Source organism: Metarhizium album (assembly GCF_000804445.1).
Source record: "Metarhizium album ARSEF 1941 chromosome Unknown scaffold_2, whole genome shotgun sequence".
NCBI classification, from domain to species: domain Eukaryota; kingdom Fungi; phylum Ascomycota; class Sordariomycetes; order Hypocreales; family Clavicipitaceae; genus Metarhizium; species Metarhizium album.
This window is the reverse complement of record NW_024467576.1, coordinates 1928334-1943053: the sequence shown is the minus strand read 5'-3', so window position 1 is coordinate 1943053 and position 14720 is coordinate 1928334. Positions and strand designations below refer to the sequence as shown.

The window sequence follows — 14720 nt, the reverse complement described above, 5'->3', positions numbered from 1 at the left end:
GATGTAATCGCTGAGAGAATTGGAGTGTGATCTGCACGATTCGATAGAGGGCATTCCAGACGAAGTCGTGGAATGCTTCAACGGGTGAATGCTACTACGGCGGCGTCTCCTCGTGGTTTGTGCCGGTTTTGCCCAGGTAGACTTTGAGACGACAATCTGGTGTTGTTTTGCTCTATAGCGTTCTCAAAGCACACATGTAATGTGTGGCCCAGCTAATCGCCCTGATCAAGGATAAAATACTAATGCTGCCAATGACCCATCTCTGCATGCTCTTGCTGAATGTTGGGAGCTGATGTGGGCCAGAGGTTCGAGCTTTTCGGAATCATGAGCATGCAAGGTACAAGCTAAGAGGTGGTGGCAATGGTTGCTCAAAATGCAATATGCGGAGTTGCGACGGGCTGGTGTGCCTTTGCTCACCGCCCGGCAAAATGCCTCCCCTTTGATCCTTCATGACAAAATCACATAGTGACACTCTCCATCATCGCAGCAACTTGTGGAGAGCGTCCTGCTACCTCCACCACTACGACCACGAAATCGAATTATTCCAGCATTGTAGCGCGATAAGATCTTGTCCCCATTAAATAGACATTCGTCAGAATTTCGCAATGGCAGATCGATTTCCGTCCCTCGACGACTTCGATTCCGGAGGTACGCGAAACACTAACATAGCTTCAAACAACTTCATCTACAATTTCACTGACTTCTCTGTCACAAAGCGCAAACCGAAATTAAAAATGATTCTGCTGAGCCATCGGCCGACGACTTTCTCGCTAGGGAAAAGGCTGTGTTGGGGGACGACGCCGAGCAGTTCGCCACCAGTGACGATGCCGTAACTTTTGCAGAGTCAAGCGGTGACCTCCTGGCTCAGGATACTGTTGGCGAATCAACCTTTGAATCTCAATTTCCTGACATTGCTAGTCCCTCTACCGTATGAACACAACATCCTGACTTCATAGATGACGCGCTAATATATGAAGCAGGGCACTGCTGGTCCACATGGAAATACCTCCGTCACCGGACCATCCATTAGTTATAATTCAGGTTACCAGACTCAAGTAGGTGATGAGGAGGAGCCGGAGGTCATCAAGCAGTGGAGAGAGCAGCGCGACGCACAAATTGCCAAACGTGCTGAACAGTTTGCTGCCCAGCGGGAGGAGACTATCAAAGAGGCGCAGCAGAACATCGATGATTTCTACGAGAACTACAACAGCAGGAAAGAAAAGGGAATCGCACAGACTAGGAAAGATGCCGAGCAATTTCTCGCTAACCGCGAAGATGCAGTCTCAGGCGGCACAAGTTGGGATCGCATTGCAAAGCTTGTGGATGTAAGCGGTAAGAGCGCCAAAGGCGGGGCGACGGGGTCTGGCAAGGAGCGCTTCCGCGAATTGTTGACGAGCCTACGTAAGGATGAGAAGGCCCCAGCCGCTACAAGATACTGAACAAGGAAATGCGATAAAACAGCATACACGAAGGGGTCTTGCTATCTGCTGCGCAATTGGACCACGACATGTTTTTATTATCAATGTTGCTGTCCAAATGCTGTCCAAGTGCAACTCTTTAATGTAAAGCAGAGGATCTGTGAGGTGGGCTGATCCATGGACTGTAAACAATAGCGTAGTTGGTATTGATTGGACGTAAATATGTCTCCACACGATGTTTAAAGTGAAGGAGTTCAGCAATGTGCGCGGTATATTTTATTGTCCTCAATCTATCAAACAGCATAATAGTAGAAGAGGTGGTACATCTCCCCAGGCCAGCCTAAAACGGTATTCTCAGTCGCGCGCCGTACTCAGTCTTTGCCGAACCAGGTGTTATGTCCCGTAATTTTTCGTCCGGCAGCGTACATAGTGGCTGGTACAAGTTAGCTGCATGTTCAAAGCTACTGATATTTCCTATACAAACCTCCGAATCCTCCCCATAGGACAATCAGGTAGGGAGTCATGTACCAGCGACTGCGCGAGCCCTGTCTGTAGTTAGCGAAGATGACGATACGGTTGAGTCGGGAGACGTCAATCGAGAAACATACAATCATCCAGAGACGGGTGTGAGCTTTGTAGGCCTGTTGGTATAAGCGCTGATACTGAGGCACCTTGTTCTTGGCGTCAATCAGACTGCATCTTGGTTAGCTGCGGTTATCGGGGCTGTCAGAACTTCAGAGGCCGCGATTGACATGGGTGAGCCTGCAGGGAGGGATATCGCTGTGTATATACGGAGGTCTTACCCCATTTTGAAGACTTGTTTGCAATCCGTGCGAGCTTTGCGGCAGAGGCAATTGTTGTGAAGTCGTCGTGCTATGACCGAGGATGCAGGAAGACTGTGGCACTCCGTAGAAATGAGGCCATTGTGATTGGAGTCGGCTGCAGATGACTCAGCCGGTGGCCTTCCTGGGGGCGTGTCGAAACACGTGCAACGGTGTGAGAGGCTACTCCGTAGCGCTAAGCTGCAAAGGAGCGAAAGCTTGCGCGATGGTCATCCACGAGGGTCGGCCAGCAGTAATATTGAAGCTTTCGTGCTCATCACCGAAGCGTAGTAGCTTTTCATAACGCTACTGTGACCAAAATCGATGAGTTGCCTGGGGTCGTAGCTGCAGACGCATGAGGCGCATCAGGAATGCGAAAGTCGAGGCTGACTCTACGTCATTTGCCGGTTGGTGTGCCACGGCTCCCAGCAGCGAAGACATATTTTCAACAACCTCCCCTTCGATCCTTTAAGAAAGATATTAATGCCCTACTACGATCTTCTGATTCATCTGAAAAAGTGTCTGGTTTGAATAGGGCTCTCGGAATTCGAAAAGAAACGTTTGTGTCGAGTCCGCCGAGTTGTTCACTTGATCGCCAATTCAGCCCCTTGCCACCCTCGTCGAGATGGAAACCGAAAGGCAGACCAGGACAGGCCTCTATGGGTCATGCGGCAATTCCGCCTATTGAGGGCCAATTGCGCGAGGCGGGCTCACCAGGACGAACCGTTCTGCGAGACTTTGACATCGCTTTTCTAGAAGACAACTCACGGTCATGGGAGAGTTGCGCCTTGTCTGTACGTCGTAATCATGGTTACGATGGGGTGTGGGAGCTGTTTGGGTATATTAAAAAAAATGGACTACTACGGGTGCTCGCCGATCAAGAGACACAGAGCCTTCGAGACGAGATTCTTACCGCTGCCTTGCCTCTTGACTCACGACTCACGGTCCTCATCAATACCGCGCACGAACTCCTCATTGATACCAAATTCATATGGCCAGATTTGTATATGAAGGTCATTTATCACATGCTCGATCAGGAGCAATATGATAGGAGTATCCGGTGGCACCTTCAACTTGCGCCAATTTTTCCGCCATCGACAGAAGTCTTTGGTGCCTTGTTATCAGGCTTTGTTCTTGACCAATCACCGGAAATGCAAAGCAACTTAACAGCACTGTACGTTTCTGGCACGGGGAAGCGATTATATGATCATATAGTTCCTGTGCTCTTCGCAGCTGGTCTTTCGAAACTCGCACGAGTATGGAGGAAAAAGCTACTCGCGTTTCAGGACTTCCCGAGGACAAGTAAATCCAAACCATTTCTTCGATTTCTTGCAGAGTTCTATCCGACTATCGATTTGACAATCGACGAACTAGAGGTTGGAGGGCTTGCGGCCAGGGTTAATGACGCAAATGGCTCGAACTCAGCAAACACCGAGGCAGGAAGTACCGAGACAGAATTTCTCAGTGGGCAATACAGTGATTCCATTGTGGCTCGATGGTTTGCTAGCACTTGGACCTCAATTGAGTTTGCCATTAACCTGGCCCAGAAACTAGGTCTACGCGCAATAGGCCCACGAACCCTTCAATCTCTAGCACTACGAGAATTCGACTCGCAGACAGTAGCATCTCGTATTGCGCAAATCGAAAAACTCGATATTACCATTTCAAATCAAGTCTATTGCAAGGCACTAATTTTCTTTGCCAGACAAGGAGAAGATGCACTTCTAGCGAGCCTTTTGGCTTGTGATGTTCACCCAGATGAGTTTGATGACATTGAAACACGCCAACTGCTAATGGCTTCTTCTGTGCGAGAACAAGACTGGGAAATGGAGAAGTTACTTCAAGGTGTTGAGTGGGCGATCGAACATGACCCTACAGCCCGCAGACTCCATACGCTTCTTGATTGCGAACTATCAGAGCGTAGACTTGATAAGGCAAGACAAGTTCTCGAGCGCATGGAAGCATTAAAAGTCAATGTGAGCCAAGACAGTGCTTTGCAGCTTCTGGAAGGAACCTTTCGAGGTCTGGGTAAACACCCCAATGGAAGGAAACGCCAAACTCGAAGAGAAGGTTCGGAAGCTCTTCTGAACAGAGCCCTTGACGTTACCCGTCGTGTTGCTTTACATGATGTCGCCATACCCTTGCAGCTCTGGAGCCTGTTGTTTTACAATCTTGGTCGCTTGGGTCGTCTTTCCGAACTCGAACAATTGTCGCTGGAAGTAGTTCAGCTTTATACACCACCCTTGGGAGGCTTGATACCGATTCATGCTGACGATCTGCCACAAACCAAGAGCAGAACAGACAACGGAGTTGATGTATTGCCGTGCCAATGCATATCTCCAGCGGGAGATGAGAGCAGTACGAGCCGTCATTCACCAGATAATCAGTCACTGAACGGGGCCATGCGAGGTGCACGACAGTCATGGGGCGAGGAAGCGTCCAATATTAATAAGAAAATCGGTCCTGTTGTCTCGAGATTGGACGTCGGAAGCACACGAGGAGATTCTAAATCCGGGGGCGGGCTTGGTCTTGGATCGATCAGGAGAGACGTGAAGGAGTATATCCCTGCAGACTTGCCCTTCAGCCATCGAGCACATCCAGTACAGAGATTATTCGATACTCGTCTCCAGCGATCCATTGTTCGATGGGGCTTCGACCAAACGTTGGAGACCAAGCCGCACTCTATGGCACTCGTCGGCTCTCATTCGACCGGAGCCTTAGCATTCGATGTAGCTAGTGGTGTACGGCTATTAGCGTTGCTGCGAGATCAAGGCGTTCTAATCGATCTTAAAGTTCTCCGAACAGCTATCCTGTCGAGGATTGCTCTAGGACAGGTGCCAGGTCGTCCAAAGGACAGGTCCCGAGACAGTCATGAGATGTCGGTAGAGCATATGAAAGCCTTGTGTGATGAGGCGTGGGGCTCAGAAATTCTTCCCAGTCCGTCCGAAATAACACGACAGATTGAACATCAGAAGCCGAGGCTCTGGAGCAGATATCCCAGGCTATTTAGACAGTCGTTTGACAAAGGTCGAAAGGACGTTTGAGGAGCGGATCTGCAGGGTTGACTTTGACAAGACGGCGATCTATTTTGCATGATGCACATCGATGTACATTATGTCCTTGCAAGTATATAATAGCCTTTTCCAAAAGACTCAACCACCACAGCGCCGATCGCTCCCATAGCCACAAATTCTTCGTGGCGCCCCTATGTATACAGATCTATTGATACATTTTAAGTCTTAAATCATTGAGTGCCGTGTTGAGCCGGCACGAAGTCCAGCCGGGAACTTGGACGGAATGCCGCCCAAATATCAGTCATGACTTTTTGGCTTTATGAGCAGAAGGATAAATAGCCCTGCAATAATGAGAATGAGAAGAAGAATTATTTTTCTCTTGGTAGTCCTTCTCTGGTAGCCCGAAGCTACTTTGAGTTCTCGATCAGCCCCTTTGACGTTCTCGCTCATTCTCTCCACGTTATAGTCGATACGATCCAGCATTGTACCTTGGTCTATGACCATCGTTTGAAGATCGCGAAATAAATCAGATAGCTCGATAATGCCTTGCGCGATATCTTCAATCTCACGCTCTCGCTGCGCTATTGCAGCGTCATTAGAATGCAGGAGTTTCTGTTGCGACGCGGCTTGGAGGGTATATTGGGAGAATGACCGGTCAGCGTCTGATTCTTGCAGCGAAGGATCCATATCCGAGCCTGACTGTGGCATGTACGATGAATCTCCAGGAGCGAAGGCGCCCAATCCTCCCATGTCTCGAAGCTCTACGGTGAAAATAGTTAGTCTACGCTGGCGTTTTTGGCCAGAATAGGATTAGGCCTACTCTTGAGATATGCGCTTTGCTTCTTTCTAAAGTTGGCGCTCGCTTCCTGGACCCTTGTTGCAAGAGAGATCTGGATATTCTTTGCCATCACCTCCTCAGCTTTCGTTAGAGTTCCAGACTCCTTGGACTCGCGAACCATTTGCTCAACGCGTTGGATCCTGCGATGGCAGTCATGGAACGCTCTCGTTATCTGCTGCGTTAGCCGCTCAATCTGTGCTTCTTCGGCCTTTTTTGCCTCGTCGTCGTTAAATCCTGGGAGAACATGCTTCTGATGCAGCTTCTCGAGGTTGTGCCCTTTAGTCGCTACATCGGCCAGCAACTCGGTAATCTCGTCCGAGACATCGGCCCAGCGAGGGGGGAGCAAGTCCATCTCAATTACAGCGTCACCATCGTCGTCGAATCCACCACTTGAGAGGAGCCCCCTTCGATCTTCGGCACCATAGCTACTACTCGAATAGGCGGCGGAGAAGGCGTTGGTACCTGAAGTATTGGAGCCGGCATATTTGTTCCGGTGAATCGGATGGTGCGCGTAGGATTGACGATAGGAAATATACCTAGGAGTCAATGCACGTTAGAAGAATGTAGAGCCATGCCAAGATACTGCATCAATCCGTCAAGGCTTGGAGCGCATATACAGGTTGGTGCGGTCTCGCCACATGGCGGACGCAGAGAGCTTGTTGCTGAGACTTTCGAGACGGGGCGGCTCTTGTAAACCTCACGAAACAGATTATAAGGAGCTGAAAGAGCTGTAGCGGTATCCGAGTATAAGAGCCTTTGTTGTGTCGTGCTGGATCCGGTCGTGGTTAGCAGCATTCGCGGCTTGGAGGTTGAGTTTACCTCGCCGCGGCCCTAGGAAGTGGCATGACCAGAGGAGTGGCTACGTAAGTAACACTGAAGTGGGGCCAGCTAGAGAGTGAGTCACGGAACCCAAGACCATGCTGCTCATCAGTGCTACCACCATGGATCTATCCCAGCGCAATCTTCGGAGAGGCTCAGTGTCACTTAAGAGCATCCGACTCTACTCTACTCTGCTCCATATATATACTCCAGAAGTCTGGTTCCATGGGTTCGAAGTTGGCTGGAAATAGCCGGCTGTCAATGCCCACGCTGAGGATGTAGACACCTGGTAGTAGTTGAGAAGGAACTTTAAGAGCTGTTATAACCTTGGAACAATAACCTAAGTAGCCAGTTGAGTATCAGAAGTAGGCCTCAATATCTCTCTACTTGTAATCGAGACCAGTATCTACTTGGTGCTTAGAGATCGCAGCCTCTCACACAGTGCGATCATGCAATTGTTCGCCTACCGAGGGCTGCAAACTCCATGTCCTACGACCATCGAGGGTCGCATTCAGCCGATGGTGAGAGGTAGCCTGAGAAGCAGATTTCACCAGGCCGTCCGAACCAAAGGCCGTGGGTGGTGCGTGGTATGAAGCGCCGTTGTCCGCTGTGTTTAAGCCCACGGCGGCGAAGCGAATTTTCGGGTTTTGCACTACTATCTACGTACCTAAGTACCTAAGTACTTGAGTACTTAAGCAGCAGCGTCGGCGCCGTCGCGCAGACTGGCTTTGGAACATGATTGACGGCTGATACAATTGGACATCTGCACAGTGTGGCCACTGCAAAGGCAAGGCATCTCTCTGAGGACTCCCCACTCCTGCACCTGCTCTGCTCCGTACTCCCATACTACTCCTTATGACAACCCATCCCTGAGCGAGCCAAGACCACAAACTTGCATCTAACCTCGCGCTTTTGACGACTATACGCAACCTGCTGCGTCTTTTTCGCCGTATCCCGCTCGCTCTACCCACATACCTACCATGGTGAGTCAAGCTCTCCATTCCGTGACCGCAATCAGCTTTGCGTCCCTGCATTCTGCAACCCCGCGCTGCTCCTGCCTCCTGTCCTCCTGCACTATTCCCTCGCGCAGGACTGCTTGTTGGTGGTGGAAGCGGCCGCATTCACCGAGTCACCCTCAACTAATTCAGTTGCACCACAGGCCGACTCTCTTACAGAGGAGCAGGTCTCCGAGTTCAAGGAAGCATTCTCTCTGTTTGTAAGTTGAACAATCCGCCTAGCACTGCCTCCGCTCTAGACTTGGCTGGGCGTCGACCCGCTAACCTGTGCTTTAGGACAAAGATGGAGATGGTAAGCATCGCTACTTTTTGCACGCTCTGTTCGAGTCGTTCGAGTCGCAACGAGTACAAGGGGCCGATTGTTCACGATTCCCCTTGTTTTTTAAATGCCTACTTCCTGTGTCGAGAAAAAATTGGTCTCACGAATTCATGGCTGATCTCTACGATGTTTAGGCCAGATTACCACCAAGGAGCTGGGCACTGTCATGCGTTCTCTAGGCCAGAATCCGAGCGAGTCGGAGTTGCAAGACATGATCAACGAGGTGGATGCCGACAATAACGGCACCATCGACTTTCCCGGTAAGACACACTGCGAGTTTGTTGCGGGCCAGGACGATTTCAAACCCAACGACGACTGACACACGACGTGCTTCCATAATAGAATTCCTGACCATGATGGCCCGAAAAATGAAGGATACCGATTCCGAGGAAGAGATCAGGGAGGCATTCAAGGTGATTATAGCCCGTTGCCATGTTGTTACCACAAGCGACTTACAAACTCAACTTGAACACAGGTGTTTGACCGAGATAACAATGGATTTATTTCGGCAGCAGAGCTGCGTCATGTTATGACTTCTATCGGCGAAAAGCTCACTGACGACGAGGTTGATGAGATGATTCGAGAGGCCGATCAGGACGGCGACGGCCGAATTGACTGTATGGAACCACCAAGCCAAATGTTTCGCCAACGTTCCATCACTAACCCGCTTAACAGACAACGAATTCGTCCAGCTCATGATGCAGAAGTAAGGGGTCATTTTTGTAGAAAAAAAAAAAGCTCGAGATGGGTGGTTTCCAATAGTCTGCGTGCTGGCTTGTGCTAGAACTTCGATCAAAACATCGAGGCAGTCATCTGCCTACCTTAGCTGTTGACCCATGAACGCGATGGCGCTGTAGACGGCTGGAACAGGATGCGGTTTCTTACCTCTCCTTTGGTGTTGGAGATTCTACTGGTCATTGGGGGATATCAATGGATTGGGCACCGTTATGTTTACAGAGATGAAGAGTCTATTCTCGGTGTTTTGTCGGTTGTCTGTTTTTTTTTTTTCCCCGCAACTCCGTCCGCCTTCTCCAGCTAGCTACATGCCTGGTGCCCCGTACCCGGATAGGTAGTTGGCCGATATTTGCGCATTAGTGGAATTAGTCAGGAAACGCAGTAAACTGATGCTTTGCTTTTTGCAGGGCATTGGACATCCAACGTGTCTGTGAATTTAAAATGTCCAGTCAAGCGCCAGGCGCCATTGGACAGATCGACCCGTACCTGTGTCCGATGCTCACCCAAGAAGCATGCCCAAGTCATTGCAAACTGACTGTCTTCAGGCACTGCCGGCTATCCTATGTCCAAAGACACTGTTGACATACACCAATATAGAGTTGCTCGTTGGTTTCCAAGTGGCACCAACTGACTGACAATCAACGTTTGTGCGCTCATCGGGCCGTTGATTTTCCTCTGCTCTTGCCCAAGCAAGCTCTGTGTGGATACCCAATTACAAGTCTGGGCAAGCATCAGAGAGGCCCCACGTTTCGACAACCCGACGTCTGGACTCTGGACACAGTCTATTCGGTGCCATTTGCCATTTGATTTCTGGCTGCTTGCGCTGTCCTTCACGCCGGTACTCCGTATTGGACGGAGATAGCTCAAAGCCCGAGACCGCTTGGTGCTATATTCATAGAGCTAGAGCATCGAGGGCCAGCGCGCCTCTTCCGCGAGACTCTTTGCCACTCAACCCCGACCCGTCGCCTGGACACCGTGACCGATAATGCTCATGTTGGGCGCTTACCCCTCAAGATGAGCTCGTGTAAGGCTTCCCATTGGCGAGGAGCCTACTTTGCTGCTTGGCGACTAACTGTTATCGTAGTAAAGCAATTTATTCGCAATGTTCGTGCGGCAAAGACCATCGCGGATGAGCGGGCGGTCATCCAAAAAGAAAGCGCAGCTATTCGAGCGAGTTTCAGGGAGGAGAGCCACGACCATGGTGTTCGGTAAGCCACCCTATACCTTTTCACTGCCACCTTTTCTTCTTCTTTTCTTCTTTTTATTCTATTTTTCGTTTTTATTTTGATCCAGCTAACGGTATTTTGCCAGCCGTAACAATGTTGCCAAATTGTTGTATCTCTTCACACTCGGCGAACGAACCCATTTCGGCCAAATTGAATGTCTGAAGCTACTCGCCTCTCCTCGATTTGCCGATAAACGCCTCGGTCACCTTGCTACGAGTTTGCTCCTGGATGAGAACCAAGAAGTTTTAACACTGGTCACCAACTCATTAAAAAAGTACCTCGACTTGGAACACTTTGGCATTAGCAACGAAGCTAACGAAATTTGTAGTGATCTTGGCCACTCGAATCAATACATCGTTGGACTCGCTTTGTGCACTCTGGGCAACATAGCCTCGATTGAAATGTCGAGAGATCTGTTTCCTGAGATTGAGACCTTGATATCCACGTCAAATCCTTATATTCGAAGGAAGGCCGCCCTCTGCGCCATGAGAATCTGTCGCAAGGTCCCTGACCTACAAGAACACTTCTTGGAAAAAGCCGCACATTTGTTAGCTGACAGAAATCATGGGGTTCTACTCTGTGGCCTGAACCTGGTCACGAGTCTGTGTGAAGCAGACGAGGAAGAAGGAGGTGAAGAGGGCATTGTTGACAAGTTCAGATCATTTGTTCCGGGGCTTGTCAAGACACTGAAAGGTCTTTCAACCTCTGGTTATACCCCAGAGCATGATGTTACTGGAATCACGGATCCTTTTCTTCAAGTCAAGCTGCTTCGACTTCTCCGGATTCTTGCCATGGGCGATCCAGAGACGAGCGAACAGATCAACGATATTCTAGCGCAAGTCGCCACCAATACGGACTCATCGAAGAATGTTGGAAACTCCATTCTTTATGAGGCAGTTCGTACGATCCTAGATATTGAAGCAGATTCTGGACTGAGGGTCTTGGGAGTCAATATCTTAGGAAAGTTCCTCGCCAACCGAGACAACAACATCCGTTACGTGGCCCTGAACACTCTTATAAAGGTCGTTGCCATTGAGCCAAACGCTGTTCAAAGACATCGCAACACAATCTTGGAGTGTCTGAGAGACCCGGATGTCAGTATACGAAGACGTGCTCTGGATCTCAGCTTCACTCTCATAAATGAGAACAATGTACGAGTCCTCATCAGAGAGCTTCTAGCCTTCTTGGAGGTGGCAGACAACGAATTCAAGCCAACAATGACAAGTCAGATCGGGATTGCGGCAGATAAATTTGCTCCGAACAAAAGGTGGCATTTCGACACTATGCTCAGGGTGCTGTCATTAGCAGGGAACTATGTTAAGGAACAGATTCTCTCGTCCTTTGTTCGACTTATAGCGACCACTCCGGAACTTCAAACGTATGCGGTGCAGAAGCTATATGTCAATCTTAAGAAGGACATAACCCAGGAAAGCCTGACTCAGGCGGGTGCTTGGTGCGTTGGCGAGTATGCTGATGCTCTGCTTAGCGGAGGACAGTATGAAGAGGAAGAACTCGTTCAGGAAGTCAAAGAACATGAAGTGGTAGACTTGTTTGCGCTGATATTAAACAGTAGCTATGCGACACAAGTCTCCACTGAATATATTATTACCGCCCTGATGAAACTCACTACTCGTTTTTCAGAGGGTTCGAAGGTTGAGAGAATCCGGCGGCTTCTACAAACTCACCAAACGAGCCTTGATGTCGAGGTGCAGCAACGAGCCGCTGAGTACAGCAATTTGTTCTCATTTGACCAGATTCGACGTGGTGTTCTGGAAAAAATGCCTCCGCCGCAAATCAAAGAGTCATCTAGAGTCCTTGGCCCAGCGCCCACAAAGAAAGCAAAGGCCACAAACAGAAAGTCCAGGGTGCTGAAGCCAACAGAGCAGGACTTGCTTGACCTCATGGATGCTCCGCCCACCGCATCGGGACCAACTCCGGCGACGAACTCGGATCTTCTGGCAGATATTCTTGGAGGCAGCGCTTCAACACCGCCCCCGTCGTCTGCATCGCCGCATGCGCCTCAGCCGGCGAGTGTGCCCTCAATCATGGATTTATTTGGGCCCGGATCAGGCCAGCCAACCAGTTCGCAAGCACAGGCTCCCGCAGGCCTGAACCTGATGGGCAACAGCTCTCCACGGGCTCAGGTAGCTCAGGTCGAATCGGGACGTCCTTGCTACAGCGCCAACGACCTTACTGTAACAATTCAAGTCCAAAGGAATGGGGAGGGCCTCATTCAAGCTACTGCGCGTTTCCAAAACATTTCCGCGTCAACCTCACTCTCTCATGTCGGATTGCAAGCTGCGGTTCCTAAATCTCAGAAACTCCAACTTCTCAATATTTCGTCCTCGATTCTACATCCTGGCGCAGATGCTACCCAGATGATGAGAATATCCGGATGTAAAGGGGTAAGATGATTTCCCATTTCCCGGCTTATATGGCAACACGGAATCCCTGTCATTACTTTGCCGTCATCGTTGTCTCTCAATGTATTCCATTGATTTAAAATGGACGACTAACTATTTACCCAGCCCTTGCGCCTTCGCCTCAGAATCGGCTACGATCATCCCTCTGCCGGGAAAGTATTGGATCAGGTAAATTGGACTGAGCCTTCGTAGGCCACAATGATGTAAAAGACGGCATGGAGAGGGAGAGGCGGCATCTCATGGGGCAAGATGAGTCACACGACCCTATTAGCTACTCAGAGTATAGAATCCACCAAAAGGTTCCTTGTAGCTGCAGCATACCCGCATTTCTTCAAAGTACCGGCTTCAGGCCGGGTATTCCAACTTGCTATGCGTCCCTTTGACGAATGAAGTTTGTAGTCATCTTGAAGGACCGCAACTAACGGCCTCGTAAAGGAAAATTTCAATGCCTATGCCGCTCCAAAATAACTTGTTTTCAACCATCAAAACGACGCACGTGCGATACGTACCTACGTGCGCGATTCCTATTATCGAGGATCACAGAGCTCTCAAAGACAGTTGAAACTAGTCATTGTGTGCCGGTAGAAAGGTCTATACGATCAATCTTGCGGCGGCCAACTTAGGGTAGGTGGTCGTGGTCAAAGCCCAGACAGTATTGCAATCCTTCACGACAAACGACGTCCAGATCCCGATTAGGTTTTGCGTGGCAGTATTCTCAAATACACCAAGTTGTGCACGAATTCTGCAGAGTATCACGCTTATTTATACCGGACTTTGGCAGCACGAATACATATTCGGCAATAACGAAATTGAGGCAGTCGGAAACCCGTCACGTCTGAGCAGTCGTCTGTAGAGCGATGGCCAGCAAAGCCAGCCACCTTGACCGAACTGCCCAATGTCGCCGGGCTCGGTTGATGGAGGCTAACTCCTGACTCCTCATGCCGCGCGTAGGAATTACACTCTGTGACGCTCAGTCGAATCGATGGCGTCAATGAAAGGGTCAGGCTCTTGCGTCTGGAGCTGCATAGCGGTCCTGTAAAGGTAAGTGTCGGTTTAAGCGTCACTGATAGAGAGAGAGAGAGAGAGGGCGCGCCGGGAAAGGGTGGCCTGCAATCCTTGGAGCTTCGTCGATTGTCATGGGCAAATCAGTTCTGGCCCGGCCAATGGCTAGATACGTACGTCCCTGGAGTCGCCAAGGCAGGCGGCCTTTCGATTACATGTGCTCCCTCCGCAGCAGCCTCGTCGGGCGGCCTGCCTGCGCCGTATCTGGAACTCGCCGTTCAAAAGTCGCCGGACAATGCGGTCGCAGCGTGGCTATGGCAGCCGACGGAGAAAGAGATCGGGTCGCATTTGCATGTCCGCGTTGCAGGGGGCTTTGTTTTCCCTCCCCCTTCGCATCCTCGGGTCGACAAGATCGAGAGCGTTGTTTTTGTAGCAGGCGGCGTAGGTATCAACCCGCTCAGGAGCATGCTTAGCCACATTGGTGAGACGGATGGCTTTTCTGGCCTTGACGTGTCTGTATTCTATAGTAGCAAGCTGCCTGACAGGGGAGGATTGGAGGACATCCTATTCGTACCACGTATAGCGGCCTTGTTTGCGCATGGCAGTGTCGAGGGGAAGTTCAAGATACATTTGACTGGGAGCCGCGAGAGCCTTCGACGCTTCGAAAGTCGACGCAAAGCTCACCAAGTCATAGACGAGAACGTTCTAGTTCAAGAGGGCAGATTGTCTGCGGCAAATTTGCGCCCAGACCCGAACAAAGGGGACCGTCGTTCGAGCATCTTTTACGTTTGCGGGCCACCAGCCATGACAGATTTCATCTACACGTCCCTGGCTGCAAGTAGTCCAGGAATGAACACATCGCCAGCACAAATCGTGACCGAGAGATGGTGGTAGGCAGTGGCTAGATTTCATGATCAAGGAACGAAAGCATCATTCATTTAGCCCCGACCATGGTATCATATTGCGTCATGGCAAATTCTAAATAGTATCATTCGGCTGCCCCATCAATGCTGTGATTGCCTCGGCAGGGCGAGGCACATCCTCTCCTACGCGCCGAGTATTCTTCCCAACCAGGCCGTTCCCGCGCCT

General features: G+C 50.2%; 6 protein-coding genes across 6 annotated transcripts; 4 read left to right on the top strand and 2 right to left on the bottom strand.

Moving 5' to 3' along the window:
- Positions 1-605: 605 nt before the first annotated feature.
- MAM_01696 (clathrin light chain) lies at positions 606-1439 on the top strand (the record flags this gene model as incomplete). The annotated part of the gene is made up of 3 exons (XM_040820495.1): positions 606-648; positions 717-928; positions 981-1439. The coding sequence occupies 3 exons, from the start codon at positions 606-608 to the stop codon at positions 1437-1439; spliced, it is 714 nt and encodes a 237-aa protein (XP_040681983.1).
- A 350-nt stretch (positions 1440-1789) lies between these two features.
- MAM_01695 (uncharacterized protein) lies at positions 1790-2226 on the bottom strand (the record flags this gene model as incomplete). Its single annotated transcript, XM_040820494.1, has 3 exons — positions 1790-1851; positions 1903-2111; positions 2222-2226. 3 exons carry the CDS (start codon positions 2224-2226, stop codon positions 1790-1792), a joined length of 276 nt encoding a protein of 91 aa, XP_040681982.1.
- Positions 2227-2898: 672 nt separating this feature from the next.
- On the top strand, positions 2899-5283 carry MAM_01694 (uncharacterized protein; the record flags this gene model as incomplete). Its single annotated transcript, XM_040820493.1, has 1 exon — positions 2899-5283. One exon carries the CDS (start codon positions 2899-2901, stop codon positions 5281-5283), a length of 2385 nt encoding a protein of 794 aa, XP_040681981.1.
- A 267-nt stretch (positions 5284-5550) lies between these two features.
- Positions 5551-6731, bottom strand: MAM_01693 (t-SNARE; the record flags this gene model as incomplete). The annotated part of the gene is made up of 3 exons (XM_040820492.1): positions 5551-6014; positions 6074-6627; positions 6709-6731. 3 exons carry the CDS (start codon positions 6729-6731, stop codon positions 5551-5553), a joined length of 1041 nt encoding a protein of 346 aa, XP_040681980.1.
- A 1159-nt stretch (positions 6732-7890) lies between these two features.
- On the top strand, positions 7891-8955 carry MAM_01692 (calmodulin; the record flags this gene model as incomplete). Its single annotated transcript, XM_040820491.1, has 7 exons — positions 7891-7893; positions 8001-8126; positions 8203-8218; positions 8380-8505; positions 8588-8658; positions 8721-8862; positions 8921-8955. The coding sequence occupies 7 exons, from the start codon at positions 7891-7893 to the stop codon at positions 8953-8955; spliced, it is 519 nt and encodes a 172-aa protein (XP_040681979.1).
- Positions 8956-9994: 1039 nt separating this feature from the next.
- Positions 9995-14525, top strand: MAM_01691 (Armadillo-like helical; the record flags this gene model as incomplete). Its single annotated transcript, XM_040820490.1, has 6 exons — positions 9995-10004; positions 10065-10188; positions 10535-12611; positions 12735-12797; positions 13581-13670; positions 13779-14525. 6 exons carry the CDS (start codon positions 9995-9997, stop codon positions 14523-14525), a joined length of 3111 nt encoding a protein of 1036 aa, XP_040681978.1.
- Between the last annotated feature and the right edge of the window lie 195 nt (positions 14526-14720).